The sequence below is a fragment of the Ambystoma mexicanum genome, chromosome 4p (assembly GCF_040938575.1).
Source record: "Ambystoma mexicanum isolate Mex_15411 chromosome 4p, UKY_AmexF1_1, whole genome shotgun sequence".
Taxonomy (NCBI): Eukaryota; Metazoa; Chordata; class Amphibia; order Caudata; family Ambystomatidae; genus Ambystoma; species Ambystoma mexicanum.
The window spans coordinates 1,089,356,088-1,089,375,639 of NC_090927.1; the positions used below are offsets into that span (position 1 = coordinate 1,089,356,088).

A 19,552-nucleotide genomic window follows, 5' to 3' on the forward strand; every position below is an offset into this window, starting at 1 on the left:
CATAATAGGTGAGTACAGACATAAAACAATTACAGTGAATACAGTAGGGATACAAAAAAGCAGCGGGTGGCAAAGGTACTGTGCAGGTATACAATAGTCATGTCATACACAAGGAATCGTGCAGAGTATCCTAAGGTAAAGGTCTGAGAGTCCTAGGTGTGGAGCGATATTTAGATGTCCTTAGAGCGAAGCCAATTCAGTAAGTTACTTCTAAATCTAGCGTATGGCTGTTCCACTCTAAGGGCCATAGGGAGAGCGTTCCAGGAAAGAGCCGCTTTGACAGGGAAGCTGCCTCCACCCGCTTTGGCGAGTCTGAATGTAGGTATTTCAAGGCAGAGATGGTTAGATGATCTAGTAAGGTGAGAGTATGTTTTTCGGTTTTTCTAAGTCTAGCAGAGAGATAGGGGGGTGCGGCCGTATTCAGGCATTTGAAGTCGAGGGATACTGTTTTGAGGAGTATTCTATTGCTGATTTTTAACCAGTGTTGGTCTCTTCGGGGTATGTTCAGCGCTGCTCTCAGGGCATTGTTTTGTAATATTTGCATTTTGTTAAGAATTTTCTTGTTAGCGCCTACATAGAGGGCATTACAGTAGTCTAGTTTAGACATTATTAATGCATTTGCAAGCGTGATGCAGCTGGTTTTAGATAAAAAGGGTCTGCAGGCCCTGATCAGTTTACAGGTATAAACTGTAGATGAGGCCATGGAGCTGACTTGTTTGTTTAGTGATAACGTAGAGTCAAGGTAAAAGCCTATGGTTTTTACCTCTGTTACTACTTTGATATTGTTGCCATTGATATTGACTGCAGAGTATTTGGGGCTAAGTTTAAGGTTGGAGTCAGGGCCCGGATTCAGTATCTCAGTTTTGTCGTCATTCAGGCAGAGGCTGTGTGAGGTCATCCATGCCTGAATGATGAGGTATATCCTGTTTACCAAAGCTGTGTCTTCGACAAAGTTGCCTGATAGGGGTATGAGGATCTGGATATTATCAGCATAATTGGTATATGTGACGCCCAGTCTATCAAGTTTGTCAAAGAGTGGCTTGGTAAAAATGTTATACATTGTCGGTGAGACGCATGAACCTTGTGGAACACCACAGATAATTTGGATTGAGTCTGCTGAGGCTGAAGGGGAAAACACTCTCATCGTACGGTTAGCTAGGAAGGATTGTACCCAGGCTATAGCATCACTCGAAAAATGTGCAGCTGATGCTAGGTGTTCGCATAGCACTGCATGATCCACCAGATCAAAGGCTGCAGATAGGTCGAGGAGGAGTAGCATAGCTGTTTTACCTTCGTCGATTTGTGTCTTTAGATCGATTAAGGCCGTTTCAGTCCCGTGTTGTGACCGCGTATGATCGGGTTCAGGCACACTCTCCTAATTCCAGACCTAGGAATGCTAGGTGTACGAAACTCGGTGCGAGGGTGCCTTACAGTCTCCAAAGGCCCAAGTAAAAACTCAAGACAGCGGCAGTTCCAGACCAAAGGTCCCGTATGAGCAGGTCAGCTCAATGGGCGGTCCAGGAACACTTCCAAAAAGGCTTGCTTACAGGTTAAGTTGGAGGTGCCAAGCATAGTTGGTCCCACTATTCCAATGGGTCGATGCGCCCTTGCAGGCCTTCTAGTTTCGATCAGAAACAGGGTGTCAGACAGGACCATGAGCTCAGGGTGCCAAACCTTCCAGCGGGTCACCAGCAGTTCCACGGATCTGCTTAGTTGATTCAGGATATTTGGCTCCTTTACTAAGTTCGGTGTGAACTCAGAAGATCAATCTGGAATGGATGTAAGATGCCTTCTCTTATCCAAAGTCTCGTTTGCGCCAAAACGAAGACAAACCAATAGGAGATCTGCTCACATACAGCCATCCCAGATGTGGACCAATCACGGACCACAATGGTCCCAGTCATCCCAGCACACCATACATCCTGGTACCCAGGATGTGTATTGGACATAGACATTTCCAGCCCACATCCTGGAGGCACTCACACAAGACACGCAGAAGCCCATGAAAGCTTCGGTTTGTATGGGGGTCTACATGACCAAATAAAGAATTTTCCAGGTCTGCTCGACCTGGGGAAGGCAAAGGGACAAGATGGCCAAAGGACAGAACAAAGGACCTCGTGGCATGGCCATTTTAGGCACTGGCCACTGTCCTGGGCCAAACCCCGTAAACGCGGTTTGGTCCATTGAAAAGAGTTGAAAACACATAATAAGTAATGGCTGCCACCAGCTCTGTCCAAGGCACACTTGTACATTCACCAAAAAATCCTTAGAGGGTGTCTAGGGCCTTAAAAATTAAAAAGGGACCGCAGCGTTCTGTACTGTAAGCTGCTTTGTGCACTGATAAGATGTTACCAAAAAATAGCAACAAAGTGAAAGACTAAGGGAAACAAAGTCTCCCTGTACTGACTGTCTTTAGGGCATGTATTTTCCACATAACAAAATGAGCAAAAGCCCAGCGGAGTACAGCAGAGGGCTGGGCTCTACTGGCAAAAGTCAGGCTAGGATGGTCAGACAACGGCAAAACATTGGGGGTACACAACTGGAAGGAAAATAACCAATAAATGGAAATCTGCCCTAACTGTCTTCTACAAGACCACGGGGGTCATTATGAGTTTGGAGGTAGTACCCGCTAAGGATGGCTGGTTTTACCAGACGGCCTTAGTGGGTACCGTTAAGGGACCTCGGGATTCGGCGGTAAGGGGTTAACGGCACCAGCATCCTTACCGGTGCCGTTAACCCCTTACCGCCGCACTCGTAATGAGGCCCCATGTGTCAAATGGACACATTCCTAATTTCCCACAATTGAAGTGATTTCCTCTCGAATAATGGAGGGAAACCACCATCCAGAGTCTGGGTTCTGTCAGGGATGGCATTTGGGTTTCACAGTAGAATTGCCTATCTTCCCAGTACATTTAATACCTGGGCAGATGGTAGCATAATTAGAAATATGTGACGAGCCTGCTGTACGGCCATGGTTGAACCTGACCTCAGTGATTCCCTTACCTCTCTGACAACGAACTCCAGTGACCATGAAGTCCAGAGAGCCAGAACGTCTGCCTGTCATGGCCTCTGCTCAGTTCTATAATGTGAGCCCTTGTGGCCCGTGCAAGGGCAACCTTTCTCATGGTAGGAACAGGTGGCTCTGGGGTATGAGACTGCGAGGCATGGAATGGGCACTGATGGTGCACCAGCAGAAACATCCATCTTTCAGGCTCGACTCTGCGTCACCATGACATGAAATTCTCCCTTTAATCCAAACCCACAAGGCAAGACACAGGGTCTTTCTGAGAGGTGCGTTTACCATTTGTCGCCTTTGCTATTTGACAAGTGACCTGTTGAACAAGGACACCGGGGTCATCAAACATGGTTAGCCTGTTGTTATTGTCTGTCAAAGCTAGTACCTCAGCTCTTTTGACCTATATTGGTACCAATCGGTTCTCTAACTGTATGTTCAATCCCAAACCACTGGAATTCGAATAGCAGTCTTTTCAACAAGATACGTCCTCGCACTAAGCTATGAAATGTACACCGGCCAGATGTGGTGTACCCATTTATGTCATTCATGCATTTGTGGGCTACCACCCCACACTTATAGCAGCCCTGGTCTCTGTGGATAATCACTGGTGACTGCTTGGAAAATAGAAACTAAGCAAGCAGTTAACACCTTACTGTTAATGGTTTGGTGTCCTCTTCCCACAAGAGTATCTCTGAATTAGCCTGCAATGCTATATCAAAGAGAAGACTGCATAGATCAGGGACCATTCATGACTAATCCTGTATTTGGAAATCTGTAATGGCCTTCAAGCTTTTATCACCTGGGTTTTACCCGTTATGATAAGAACCACCCCCAGGATGAAAACCTAGAAATAAGAGCAGTACGCCAATAGGGAGTCTGTAGAGATGTGGAGAATTCCCCGTCCAAACAGATATGGGGAAGTTGGGGGGTGTATGAAAAGAGCACATTTAACCAGAGGAGGAAGACGCTGTCTAGAGCTGGTGTCTGGTGTGTAATGCTGCCATGTGATGTCCATGTAGAGCTGTACCTGGAAGTGTCCTGACTCTGCTGTGTTCTAATCCAGAAAGGGCTCTAACCTGGTGTAGCCCCTGTTTTATGGCACTGGTCTGGTTAAAGGTGTACACTCCCTCACCCCAGACTAGGGACATGGAAACCACCCTCCAGGCCCACTTGGTAGGGAGGGGCGCTGCCCCGGTCACAAGAAAATTGCTGTTAACATGAGATGGGCTACACCCATAGTTTTTAAATTACCAATGGACACAGACACCAGAGTGAATTTTATAGGAATCCCAAAGGAGGCCCCTCTTTATTTATTAAAAATAGTTGTCCTTATACTACTTTTTCCTTTTCTACTCTGTAGGATTCCCCTGGTGTGAGCACCAACTAAATGGAGACCTGCTATGCCAGCTCACCCTTTTTTGGAGCGGTCACAGGGTCCCTCATGGAGAGTCTAACGCAACAAACTCCTTACCTAAACTCGGGTACCACCTACATGGAGTGGGAGGCCAGAGGATGGCCTCTGTGGGTGGTGCCACCTCCCTAGGCGGGCTCAGGCAGGCCACCATACTATTCTGTTACCCCACCCCAGGGTACCTCTCTTGTACTTCCTTTCTCTTAACACAATAGCCTTCTCCTACTTAACGTTTAACCAATATAATACTCATGGAAAAACCCCTATTCCCTACGTAACATCTTAATTTACATCTCTTAAATATATATATATAAATATACATACATATATACACTGACATACACCATATTTACAACATATAACATTATGTCAAAATGAGTTCACAGCTGCAGTCAGTCACCTCCTTCACAGTACCTTCATGGGTCTGTCCATGGTGGCTCTGGAACACTGAGGGCTGCTTGCGAAGTTGGTGGAAGGTCAGGCAGTTGCAGGGCTGGATGAGGTGCCTAGTTGTTACAGTGCTGGTTGCAGGCTGGCTGGGTGCCTGTCCCCTTCTGTGCCTTGGTCCTGGCCTCACAGTTAATTCTTCTGGGTGGCCCGGTCGGCAGCATAGGGCCACCCACGATCACTGCATTGCCTGCTCTGTATCACAGATTCTGGGTTGTCCACTGCTCAACCCAGGGTCCACCCGCGAACACCAACACACCTGCAGCTTGCTTTGAAATCTTAGGAGCTGCCCCGTTTGTGTGGGGGCCACCCCACATCACTGATGTGGCCCTCGCTGTCATTTTGACTTCAGGTGGCATTCCTTCTGCCATGGGGATGCCGCCGCTTTCACTGCCACTTCTGGGGCAATCTTGACTTCTTTGACCACCGTGTTCACCACAGCATGCCGCGACATGTTGGGGCTTCTTGGGCCACTCCCTTAACAATGCTTCGTTAGACACATGGGGTGGGCCGCTAGCCTTCACCGAGGTTGCTCCACAAGGCAACCCGAGGCTTTCCTTCACCTGTGCTGCCTAGCGGAGCACCACAGCAATAAGCTCCTTTCTCCTCTTCACCTGGGCTGGCCGGCGGTGGAGTGGACTTCCCTGCTCTTCACCGCCCGTGCCGCGCCTGACATATGCAGCCCTGGAGGGAGGACTTTTTTACGAACGGCCTGCCTCGCTGGCCACGAGGCAAGCAGACTGGGGGCATGGCCGGGCAGCCTGGCCTGCCCCCCTCGCATGGCCCGGGCTGGGCTGTCGTTTTCAGCCCGGGCAGCACCCTGCATGCTTGATAATGCTGGGCCTGTTCAGTCTGCCCACTGGGTGCGCCACCACCTGTCATGCCCCTGGGGAGGCCAGGCTGCACCTGGCAATCAGCTTGGCCCTCTGGCTCACTCCTGGGGCAGCTCCCCACCCGCCGCCCAGTGCAGTTGATGGATTTAGGCCCAGGGTGGGGGGGGCTCAATGCAACAGCCCCCAGGTAAGTCTTTTCCCTTTCTCTCGCTGCTTCTTCTCTGCTAACTTGCTCTTTTCTTAACCGACTCCTCCAACTGTCACTTTTATTTTCTTAAATCCTCTCACAATTCTTTTCTGCCCTGCCCAGCCCATTCTTGGGCAAGGGAGTTCTATTCCTTTTTTCTTCTTCTTTTCTCTACTAAAGATTCCATCCAGCCCCAGGGTGGGCTGGGTGGTTTGATCCAACACCAAACACATGAGCACACCACATACAGAAATAAAACACACGCTGCATATCTAATAAAGTACCTTTAATACCCTTGCGCCTTTGTCTTTATTTCTAGGATTCCTTTGTGGACAAGCATGTAGCCCTTACTAGCCCTGCCCTGTAGGGCCACGGGCTACACTAGACTTCCTGTAAACCCGAAGAGCCCTGAATCAGTGAAATTCATGAAATACAATGGTGGGTGAAGGCTACCTGAACCTGTACATGGCCTTAAAGCCCTGAAGCAAAGTTTAAAATGAGCGCGAATATGGGTGCTGTATCCTTAAAAGTGGGAATTGCTTGAACCTGTAAGGTATCCTGTAGGTGTGGCAACACCGCACAGTATGACTCTGTAAGAGTGACAATATGACTTGGCGAAGTGTCGTGAAGTGTTTTCATTGCTGCCCGAATGTTTGTAGGAAGGCTACTTTCTGGTGTACTGGAGTTTGGCGCTACAAAGAGGAAAAGGGTTGCTGCCTCTTTAAAGACGTATAAAAGCCTCTCCCTACCACGTAGCGACGCAAAGTGTTATGAAGTGTTTTCTGTGTTCGTGGTGGAAGGCGGTGGCTGGCGGCAGGACCCACGACCCCACAGATCCATGTAGAGCTTGCTGACCAGGGGCCACTTAGAGGTTAGCCACCGGTTTGACCCTCCCTCTGGCTCTGGCTTGGCGGATGACACCAACTTCGTCAGTTGCAGTAAGTGTGCTTTCAATAACAGTGATTTGTTGGTTCCATTGCTTGTTTGGGTGGTCATTCACCAGTTATGAAGCTAAGCAAACAGAGGAAGTGCACTATGAGGACCCTCATGAGGAAGGGAGCAAAACGTGCGTATAGCCCCAATCCATCGGGAGCTGCACACTCTGCCAAATCCAAAAAAGACAAACCTTGCAGCTCAGCTGCACAACAGCCCAAAATATCATTTCTATCTCCAGCGCCCAATATTACAACCACCATATCTCGAGCTAGTCACCTCCCATTGCCAATTGACCCATTTGCTCAAGACATCCCAAGCCGGGATTTTACTACTATTGATAACAATCACTTGCACCTAAACACGTGCTTAGGGCTTAGGCAAGACTCAGTCGGAGAAAGCCAGGCACCTAATGGAGCACGCCCAGACTTTGGAAACATCATCATGACCAACCTTTCGGCTAGCCCGGACCTGCAGAAGGCTGGCATTGTATTCAGATTCTCAGAATCATCTAATGATGATGAGAGCACAGCTCTAAATAAGGCCTTAATGTTTGCCAAAGGAAATAATTTTGAGAATGCTCCCAATGTTGCACTGAGTAACTATACGAACAAGATCGACGCCCTACACTCAATGTGAAAAAGCATTGCAGAAGACCAACAGGATATGAAATTAATTCTAGCCAGGGTTGTAGATTCCATTTTGGTGGGCCAAATTACCAAGGCTCTGGATTACATAAAGACCAAGCCGGCCGACAGCAAGGAGAGTCGATAACCAACTTTAGTCCACCACTGCACCCTATTGTTAGGATTGTCAACAAAGAGGTGGTGGGCTTTCTGCCGGCCATCCCTCAGTCCATTGGCAACCCGTCCCGGATGGAGGAAGGGCAGGCTGTGGGTGTAGTATGTACCTCGACGGAATTAGTACCTATTATCAATTCAAGGAGGAGGCGTTGACTCATTTTCAAGAGGAATCTGGGCTTGAAGGAAGTGTGGAAGGGCAGCCGGCTCAGTGCCTTGTCAGGCACAGGGTAACCCGAAGCGGGGAGGGCCCCAATGTAAAAGGGGTCAGAGTCTCTAAACAGCAAGGTGACAGCTCCATCAGGGAGGTGCACTTATGGGGCCCCCTGGATGGTTGGGCCGTACCTAAGGGGCCCAGTTCCCGGGCCTGCGTGATGACACAAACTAACATGACCGGCACAGAACCCACGGAGCCCCCCCGGATCCTGGGCACCCCTACTTGGGCCATTCACCGGACAAGACCCGGCACGATCATTCCACACTGCTGGCTCCCCCTATTAGGGGAACGTTTCTCCATGCTGAAAAAAGTCCAAGAGCCTCCCACAGTGCACTCCTGGAATCCAGCAACCAGGTGCGCTTACCAGTTGGGAGGTGGGTAATCCTATGGGAATTAAACCCAGCATGCGACAGCCCATTTTTGAACCGTTTCAACTTGATGACTCTTTGGTCCCTAGTGCCCAACTTGGTGGAATTCAGTACAACGGACATGACTTGCATCTAACTGCCTGCTGTGGGTGATTGTTATAACTGGGCTCTAATCGAGCTTGTCTCCCCAGGGGTGGTAGCTCTATTGTGCTCTTGCACTTCTGAGCTCCATAGCCTCGGATTTGAACTGACGGTTTGTAGTAAGGCAGTGGCCAATCTGGAGGTGGCACCCAGATCTCGGGCAACTTTCCAAGGTATTGTGAGCATAGAAAGAGCCAGCCTCAGATCATCACTAATCCATAATAAACATGGCTCGTCTGCCCCTTCAAATAGGGTCTTTTGGCTGACGGATAAGCTGAGAGTGGGCAGCAATTGAACCTCTTGCTATCAGAAAGTTATTAATTGGCTATGCTGGAATATGAGAGGGCACAGTTCTATACTAAACCAGGGCCCAGGGTTACAGCATTTAATAAATTGCGATGTTTTTCTATAGCAGGAGACCTGGCTCACCTCTCCGTTCAGGCTGGATGGCTTCCAAACTCTTTCGGAATGCCACACAATCTGATAAAGGTAGGCCGAAATGTGTCATGGTGATTGGTGCCAGGTTGCACATCAGTATTAAGACTTTTCCACATGATTTTCACTCTCACTACATCCTGCCGGCAATAATCACCTTGCCGGGAAATAAATTGCAACCAACATTGGTTCTAAATGTATATATGCCTACCCTTGGAGCTGTTTCAAATTCCGAAATGTTTCATGTTATGACACATATGATTACTTCATGGGAGGTCATGTGCCCTAAAGGTTTGCTGTTGATAACTGGGGACTTTAATTCTCTGTTTATGCATGTTGATACATCAGCCACCTCTGAGGGCTTTATCTCTGAACAGGGAACGCTGGGGAATCATTCTCAGCGGTGCACAAAATGGGCGACGTATGACATAAGATTTGGCATGTCTTAATGCCAAACAATTAAACTGAGGCAAATTGCAACCCACCTGGACCAACAACACTGTATACTCTTGCCCAGATTACGTCCTCTTGGATTGGTCGCTTTGGAACTGCTGTGGGGCCTTAAATATTGGCTTTAACACTTTGAGTGGCCATGCAGTTCTAACCTGGTCTAGTGTATTGGTAAAGCCAGTTGCCCAATCACATTTAGGTACTAATTCCACAGCTACTTTCCAGCTAAATCGCCTAGTATGGTCCGACACCAACATCGGCAGGCTATCGGTTATTTCACCATTGACGGCCTAGCAGTGGTCTACCGGTTGAGCAGGAATCAGTGGAACATCCAACATATAATGAAGATCCTGGCCGGCTGCTTCGCTCTATACCAGCGGGCTAGGCCTGGTTTGGACTCCCGTGGTGGGGTATTTGATAGCACAATACAGAGCAAGAAAAGGGAACACAAAGTCTAAAGCAGAGATTAATAAAAGTCTGAGTTTGTATAATGGGGACACGCTTAAGCAGCTCGCCAGTTTGGCGACCAAATACAAAAACTGGTTTAGAATGTATAAATGTACCCTATCCAATGCAAATTGGTTATTTTTGTTCTAGCTTCTCAGGTCCAACGATAATAAGAAGTTTTGGTCTCTTATTAGGGACTCCCTAGTTGGTAGCATGAAACATAAGGATGTTACCATCTCAGAACAAAATTGGACAACCTACATCAAAGCACTTTATTACAAAGTCCCCAAATTGACCACTTATCCCTTAGTGTATACTTATAAAGTCAACAGGGAACATGACTTTGAAGTGCATGTTCTCCTCATTATAAAAGCCCTTAAAAATGCAAGAGAACATAGCCCTGATGGTTTTGCCAATGTGGTGCTTGTGTCCAATCCGGAGATGTGGGCTTACATTCTTTACAACCTGTTTGTGAATATTTGGAGGACCGGTATCATTCCTCCTAGCTGTAGGAACTTCCTTTCTGATAGAGGTGCTGAAAAAGGGGGCAAAGGACAACCCATCTAACTATCGGCTTTTAGCCATGTTAGATACTAGTTAAGAATATTTGCATCCCTTCTGCCAAAAAAATGTAATGGGTGTGTTGACTCTAATCAGTTGCTGCATAAATGTCACACAGGCTCTCGTAAGTACTATTCCACCTCACATAATATTAGCATCCTTTTAAGTCTGATATTTTCTGCAACAACTGTGAGGGTAAGCCATTATACCTCTGTTACATCGATGTTTCGAAGGCTTTCAACATCATTACCTGCATTTGGGCAAAACTGAGGGATTGGAATATCGATCCCCAACTCCTCTTTTTTATCCAGTCCCTCTATACGGATACCACAGTCAAGATCTGCATTAACCGCGAGGGTTTGTTGACATTGCCAATATCAACCAACATTGGGCTAAAATAGGGCTGTATGCTCGCCCCTATTTTATACAATTTACACACCACAGACATGGTGCAATCCATTAATCAGGTCCATAACTTTCCTCCCTCTATCTGAGGTGAAGGCATCCCTTGGTTATATTACGCTGATGACACAATTCTAATGGACCAAACCCCTATAGGCCTACAGCGCTCCATCACTGCATGTATGCACTATGCTAAAGGAAATGACCTGACACTCAATATTGATAAAAAACAAAATAATGCAAATCAGGCCGGGTGTCAGGTCTAAAAATGTCATCTAGAAACGTAACCATACCCAGATAGAGGTTGTGACTAACTAGCTCTATTTGGGCTTCCCTATCAGGTCTCCCACCTGTAATACTTTTTTTTCGCGATTTTTTGTTACCTAAGATAATGAATAAGTGACAGGTAATAAGGAACTTTATCCGCATCCAAGGGGGAGGGAGCTTGGAAGGCATGATCAAGGTCTATTGTACATCAATAATTCTGGGGATGTTATATGGTTCAGCGTTCTTGCCCAGGGATAGGACCTCTTGGTTAGAAGCACTGGAGGGGAAAATCCTGAGAGTTCCCCAATCAGTGCCTCTGGCGGCCCTTAGATAAGAATTGGGTGTTCAATCTCTCCGATTATTGTGGTGGTGTCCTGCGGAGACCGTGGAAGCTTTGGCATTCCTGGAGGCGCCATAGACTTCCCCGACACACGGCCATAAGGTGAAGTGGCCGGTGCGTAGCATCTACGTCTTTCCGCAGGTTACGCTTGCTTACTTTCACTTTGCCTTCCGAAGTTCACTCTTCCGTGTGAGTTCTTCTTGGGCTCTTCTGCCCTAGATTTTTTTCTTTTCCAGTTGTTTGCTTGCCTTCTGTGCAGCCCCGCTTCTGCTTTCTCCTTTTTTCTTTTTTTTAACCTTCCTCTCAAGCTCCGTCTCCCTTTTGGAGTCGGGTTGTTTTGCTTAGTGCTCTCCGTTTCTGCTTTAGCCTTTGTTTTTCTTTCCATCCCTGTTTCAGGTGTGTCCTTGTCTCCCACACGCCGTCCTTTCTTTCATCCTACCCTTCACAGTAATTCCTGTTATTTTTCTCTCTCTCTAGTCCTGTTTTCTTACTGTTGTTTCCCTTCTCCTGCCGCTCCAGCCGTATACCTCACGCGGCATTATATTTTTCAGTATCACTTTACTTTTCTATACTTACCTTATACTTCATCTCCCCTTCCTTCTCATTGGGATCTTTCCCATTACCACAACCCCTAAAAGACCACTTCAGTGCCGTGATACTTACCTGTGCTGCAATTCCTGGATTGGAGTCCATCTGCTGAGTGTTCCATCGTTTCAAGCATCTTTTATACAGAAAATTAAGGACATTGACTTTAACGCCACATTCAAGACTCTTCAGGGTTTTTTCAGCCAGGAGGCTTTTTCACTGTTTTGGGGCTTGCTCCCGGGGATCCCCGTTGTCGGGTGTTCCGTCATCCAGACAACGTGGCCTGCGACGGAGCTCGCCCTTACCTGCACGAAAAGAAGACCAGAAAGAAGACAGAGGGAAATAAGGAATCCCGCAGCAGACGAAGAACCGACCCCCAGGAGTCTCCATCTAAAAGCAGAGGTGAGGAGGAAGGGCGGGAAGGACTTTCAGACTTTGACAGGTTGATCGCCAGGTGCAAACTCTGGCGCACCATCTTTTCCGCGTGCAATGGCTCGTTATTATCTCTGGTTGTGAAATCATCGTTGACAGCCTCCAATGCTTACTTGGCTGGTCTTCAGACCCCCATCCACGGCCATTTGGCGATGATTGGCATGACACCCAGTGTATTGCTGGCTTGCGCCATGCCTTTCAATCCTTGAAAAAGAAAACTGTGGTCTGGGATGTGGATTTGAGTTTAACTTAACTGCGGTAAAAGAAATGTAATACACATACGTAGGACAGAGTTTTACACCTAACATCCTCTGCCCATACCTGACCAAACCCGCCAACCCTCAACTCAGGGATTTCATTACTTAGTTAAGATTCAACATCTTGCCTACCAACGGACATCTGGGTAGATAGAGGGGGATTCCCTATGAAGAAAGGACATATAGGTTATGTAATTGTGCTATTGAAACTAGCCGCCATGTGTTGACTCTGGCCTATAACAAGGGATATGCATTGGACAGAAATCATGAGTACTTCATTACTTCTGACCAATTTTGGAGTAATCTCTGTTGTGCCTGGTCCCTCGTTGTTACGGCGGGGGCTTTCTATATTTGGAAAGAGATGTTGAAGAGGGTTGAGAACAACATTGCTCAGCTGAGTGATACTACTTCAATGTTATGTACATTTTTATGAGCTGGTCTCAGGGATTGCATTTTATAGTATGTTTTATATATGGTGAAAACTATCGGGTTTAAAAAAAAAAGAAAGATTTTATATGCTTTTGAGTTTTACATGTGCTTTCCAACAATGGTTGTATCATATGTAGGAAACCTTAGCATGTTATGTTTGTAGTTGTTGTTCACGTCAATGATGTTGCATACGGTTTATTTTACCATTGTAAAATAATAAAACAAAAATAAAAGACTCTGTGAGAGCGATGTCCTGTGTACCTGAGGCTGATGTGTCCTGAAGGTGTTGTAGCGCTGCATGCTTTGATCATGAATGCTGTGCCCTTGCTTGTTATGGGCGAGTGCCCATGAGACACGCTAGGGCCCAAAGTCAGTGCCGGAGCTAGTTGGATGCTGGGAAATTATGTGCTGTGTGTCTGGCAGATGCTGTCCACAGGAAATGCAGTAATTTTGAGAAAACCTGGAACCATATACTCGTCCCTGCAGTCAGTCCTGGGACTTTTAGTAAACTTTGTAAATAGCTGTGCCAAAGCAGAGTATCATGTGATTTGAAGTGAACCTTATAGGAACTGTACCCAAGCAAAGTATCTTGGGCCATTTAGTGAACTCTTATAAGAACTGTGGCAAAGCGAAGAATCCTTGAAATGTTGTGAACATCAATAGCCTATGCACATGAGACACAGAAATGCACATTTAGTGTCAATGAAGTATTATAGTGCGTTTTAAACATATAACTTGGTGAATAATAGCATAGTGAACGTGTGACTGAACTAGATAAAGATTTAGGCTCATTGGAGGATGTGTGAGGGCATACACTAGCAAAGAGCTTTATACCTGTGCGGAAGTCAGTGTCCTGAGCTCATTTCAAGAGCTCAAGGGGAGTCTGTTCATCAGGAAAGTAGCTCTACTTGCACCCTCAGGCCAGCACCCTCAGCTACATGGATGGAAACAAAGGCAGGAGGGAGACACCTGGGATTGAGAGAGAGAGAGAGAGATAGAGAGAGAGAGAGAGAGAGAGAGAATTGAAGTAAGCTAAGACCTATATTCTTCGAAGTGAGATGACACTATTTCCATGGGAGCTAACCATTAGCGAGCTAGGCGCTATATTTCTAAGAGCAATAATTATGCTTTGAGCTATATCCCTGAGACTATTTTTGACTAAGTGTCTTGAAAAGTGCTGCTAGGATAGGTCTGAAGATTACGAGGAGGAAATTGTAGGTCACCATTCACTTCATCTTCTGTGGCTTCCAGATTGACTTAGGGGCAGTGACAAAAGAACAAGCAAGGGGTACTCAGCTTTTCCCACCTTGTACCGCCTCCAGGCGGCTTACAGCTTTCACTTTTCATGTGTAACAGTGTGCACTCCCTGTCTAGGAATGAAGTCTTGCATCTAACATCAAGGCATAAAATAAGCAGTGTTGCATAGCAATTTGCCATGCAACTCTGTAGGTTTGCCAATCAAATTGACACTTGTGTAGCAAAGCTAGCTATTTAGGTTACCCTGTTCAATGAAAGAACAGCTCACCCCGCAATCCTCTCTTGCCCCTCGGTGTCTGGATTAGGGGCTGGGGCAGACGAGGTGTTGTACAGTGTGGAAGATGACTGGTTGGCAAGGGAAAGGCTGTGTAAGACTACATCAGCCTTGGAACTGGATTTGCCAGCAGCACTTGGGACCTTTTTGTAGTTTAGCGCGTTCACACGCTGTGGCAGCTGACATTATTTGCAGCCGGCTTAATAGTTGTCAACCGCCCATGCCAGGTGTGGATTATTTTTTTTATTGCACGGGCGGTGACGGCGGATAAGAAGAGGATCTCTGGAAGCAGCAGCGGCATGCCGAAGGACTGGGAAGGCGAAAGAGCACTCCAGGCCATGCGGCGGAGAATAGCAGAGTGCCCACTCCTAACGCTCAACGTCTTCTGTTCCGGGATGTCCCGTGGGGGCTCCCAAACAAAAAGCTAAGTGCAGAGTGCTCGTTTGATTCATGATGTTTGTGTTGTAGTTGGTGTTCCGGCTGCCTGAAACAGTTATGCTACCATTCTTCAAAATGAAAGTGTGACATGGTGATTGTGAACTCAATACGCTCCGAGGAGGAACGTGCTATTTTCTTTGGCAAAACAATTGTATGAGTGAAAACCATTACGCTCCGGTTGAGGAAGGAGCATGGACTTGTAATAGGTTGTTCTGTTTGGAGGGAGCAGGGGAATTGAGTTATGGCTAGGACATGTGTGCTCTAATAACACATATCAGTACATAATGGAACAATGCACGCACAATCATATATATATATATATATATATATATATATATGAGAGAGAGAGAGACTCTCTCTTTTATTAAGCTAACTATATCCTGTCTGCCAAAGACCAGTATGTGTTATCGTTATTCATTTTTAAAAGACAGTCGTGCAATTCCATTCCTAAAAATGTAAGTTGTTAAATAATGCATAATTACAGTATTGATACTGTAAAACACTGCATCATCTCCATCATATTGACAAGTGAACACTTCTGAAAATGTACATGATCACATGTGCTTTTAATGGCAAACCTAGTTCTGTAACTTGCCGGTTGCATAAATCTGTGCAACTGGTGCTCAACCGATGAGCTGATCCATACACCCTGGCATTCTAACTTATCACCCTGTTGCTTTATACCGGCTACCCTGAAAGTGAGAAGGCCGGAAACTACAATATTCCCCCTAATTTGCCCAGTTCTCTGCCTGCTATGCCAACCACTCTGCTTAGTCTCTTACTTTCCTTCATTTTACATAATGAATACACAAAGCTAACTAGATCAATGTAGAGCAAAGTAGTGATCAATAGTTCCATCCATTTTTTTAAATCGACAGACCTACTGCATTACCATGCACTGTAGTTAGCCTCCCCAGCTCGCTTTGCTCTAAAATTATGATTACATTATATAGTGGCACCTGCAAGACACAGCTGGCCAAACTGTTTTCAGGGCCTTTTTATCATTTCTATCTATTTGTATCCATTCAAGCAGCTAACCTTTTACAATTTAAAGACGCTCATTAAGGGCTCCCAAAGTCTTTTCACCTACTCAAATAGTCAAATAGATTTTATGAAGGGTGAGTACCATTTGCAGGGGATGTTTTAAACGTGTATTTAACATTGACTTTTTTTTGCAGTAAATGTCACATAAAGGTTTCAGTGTGCATGGGCGAACTCTGGGTGGCAGCAGTGTTCCAAACAAAAGTGGATTTGTGGTGACATGCAACATTTCACAGAAAGCCTGTTTAAATTAGTTGTCATCTGTTGCCATGGGTCAAACGCATGTCTATTAGGTCGAGTTGACTTGCAGTTCTAGTGAAATTTTAAATAATCTGCAAGGCCTGACTCATCTCACAAATGTCTTTCTTCAGCGGACTGATGCATTGCTGCTCATTTTATGTCTTGGGTACAAATAACCTCTGGTGACAATAAAATATTAGTACAACATTGCTAATCAAATGGGGTTGTTTCACTAATCAAGAACATTTTAATTGGCAAACTCTGCTAATCAATTTTTGAAAACGAATTTATGCCTTAGACGGTATCCCTACAAAATATCTCCACCAAAAATATCGCCGTACATATGGCCGTTTGTCTCGCCATAGGAGATATTTTTGGGGGGGATAATTTGTGGGAGCGGGGGTTGCGGGGGTGTCCCCCGCACATTTTAAAATACTGCAGGGGCTGTGGGGGTGTCCCCCGCAGGGACCATGGGTTAATATTGCCACAAAAATATGGCAATATTTTTGTATCGCGATACTTTTGCGGGGATATTAACACATGAAACCCCTTGGACTTTATCATTAAAGACAGATTTCTGTTACCAAATGATCTTTTACAGATAATAAATCAACTAGCTGGTTCACATCATCAGTGTGTGGATATTTCACTTATAAAGCAACACATTTTCTTTTCCTCGCCGACACCCCGTCCCCCAGCTAGAAACCGCAGGGTGGAGGAATTTATAACCATCTGAACTTTAATACATTAAGAATAGATACGCTGATTGGCCAATAGCATACTTGAATGTAGTTCTTTTATATGAAATTGAGGGAAGTAGCCTATTGTAATAGTTGTTCCAGACATGGAAGTCCCCTATACTGATGTCCTTTTCCTTAGGCTGAGATCCTGTTCCTGAAACGAACTGAGATAGATACCCACCAACCCAAGTGCCCAATCAATGAAGTGCAGTTTTTGTGATGATGTTTTGATGCATGTAGTGACAGTACACCACCCCATAAGTGCGATGGTGGATTGAAGCCTTTTTGTTAGCACACAGGGCAGAGTATACCTTAGCATATCACTTTTTAATAACCTGTACAATTATTTTATATGCACAAGGCATGTTAAATGTTTAGTATTTACAACAGCATATTTTAAGATTAAAATTCACACACAATGAAAGGCATGTGCATCACAGGAAAGGCAATGAAATATTTTTGTTAAATGTACCCCAGATGTATATACTTCCATAGTCCCAACTATGCCAATAAATATGAGAGTGCAAAGGTTGTATATGTGCTACTGCCTGTTTTGAAAAGTACCTTCATTTCAACAGGGAGCCTCCATCATTGTGACTCCAGAACTTGGCATATTTGGCTGGAATTTCACAAGAGAGAGCATTGTTGCATTCCTTGAAGATATCCCCAGTCCAGCTGCCAATTGGATTCCTTGTGCTGATCCAAAAAGGTATGAGTTTGGAACAATTCTGAAGTCTAGATAAGTAGCATTTTTCTTACTATGCCCATGTCCTTGTGTGTAAAGGGAAAACAAACAATATGATTATGAAATAAGCATCACCTCCCACAAAGGTCCCATTATAAATGCAGTACATTGTATTGCTGGCGGTGTAGTTACCTGCTGTGGTGGCTCTGAAGAGGCCCCAGTACTGTTTGTTTATTAGGCCACTTTTAATGACTGTTGCATATTTTGACCAGATCTTTTAAGTTTCCAGCTATTAGGTCAGAAAGTCATGTGACTCTCCTATTGCTGACTCTGTTAGTTCCCTGTTTTTAGCCAACTGTTTGGAATTCTATATTTTTTTGCGTACAGGGAAACATCTTGTGAGCTTCCTAGAAGGCTGAATTCAGATCTGATAGCTGACTTAAGTGGCCCCTAAAGCTAAAAGGGCAGTGACAATACCAGCGTGCCCCATTTGTCCCAGGGTGATTACCTCGCTATGTAAATGTGTTTAGTGTCACAGGCTGGTGGCAGCGTTATACTTTTTTATTTGGCTGCACTTTGTACTAGCCTTTTTCCTCCATTGGAAGTAACTTGCAACCTGAACAGAAGGAGAGCGACGAGCAAGGTTTTGTAAGCACTGTGACCTAGCCACATTATTTTGTGTGTGTTTTCCCAGAGAAACTGGCATTTTGGGTATTTGTGCCTTTGTGGTCTCTCTCCAGAGTCCATAAGGGTTCCTTTATGTGAGCAGCATCCAGTTTTGACTGGGTGAGAGACTTCCAGACATCCCAGTCTGCATCGTTATGTGTTGGTGTTCCTGTGAAAGTAGATTTTGACTAGTGCCCTGAATGGATGCTGCCGAAACCTGGAGCATGGATTCTGATTGGAGGACTGGGGTAGCCCCCAACCCTCTGTTTGTGTATACCTGTGGTGAACCCCAGGCATTCCTTAGAACTTATCTGGAATCGTGTACAAGTAGCTGAAGAAGAAGGTGCTGTCCTCAAGATCTTTGTTGCTCTGTTGGCCTGTGTTGCTTTCTTGATATGTTCTTAAGGCGAAGCCCTGCTTCTAAATGTACAGGGTAATCCTGTGTCAGGCTCTTCCTCCTTTTGATCCAGTGGGAACAACTGGGCCCTCCTCGTCTGCAGCCTGCCTTCGACTTGGACAGATGTGTTTGCCCTAATGGTATGCTGAAATTGAGCGACATATTGCTGCTTCTCAAACTCTTCTGCTCCATTTTGAGACACTTGACCAGACTCCTGCAGCCATTCTTCATTGAGGGACCCATCTGCCAGAAGGCTTTTGTTCTCCCTGGAGCATTGCTGGCCTGCAGCCAAAAAGCCAGCCCCATGGCATCTCGCTTAAGTGGAAGTTCTGTTGTAGACCATCTTGAGGGTCATCTCTTGTGGATTAGCTGACTTCATCTGGGTTGCTGGAACCATCCTTCTGGGCCCAAGGGCACTGTGTGCTGTACCTGGATCATGAGTCAAAACACTGGCCAAAAAAACCTGCTGTCTCCAACCACTGCATCCTCGAACTGTGGCCATTTCCACAGGACTCTGCAGCCTCTCAACCTCACCTTAGGGTCTTTGGTTATCCAGCACGTTGATGGTGGTCATCTTTAGTCCTTGGTCTGCTTCTAATCCTCTTGGGTCACCTCTGCAACCTTCTCTTTCTGGACCTATGGTCATCTAACCAGGGCGAGAAACCGATCTGGTTTGGTCCTCTTTCATTTGTCATTCTTAAGGTTGCAGGTTTCTGCAGCTCCCCTGGATCTTCTGTAATGCCTAGATCATTTACTGTTTTTTTTAAATACTCTTTTTACCTATGTTTCGAATGTGTATTCCTAATGCTTTACCTTAACACGAAAGCATATATCTTTCAGTGAATATACTGCTTGG

General features: G+C 45.8%; 1 protein-coding gene across 1 annotated transcript in view; it reads left to right on the forward strand.

Moving 5' to 3' along the window:
* Positions 1-19,552, forward strand: part of LOC138453641 (pantetheinase-like) — a 395,191-nt gene that overhangs the window by 78,194 nt on the left and 297,445 nt on the right. Inside the window, exon 2 of the mRNA XM_069606674.1 lies at positions 17,527-17,657. Within this exon, the coding sequence (XP_069462775.1) occupies positions 17,527-17,657 (131 nt within the window). The remainder of the gene's footprint in view (positions 1-17,526; positions 17,658-19,552) is intronic.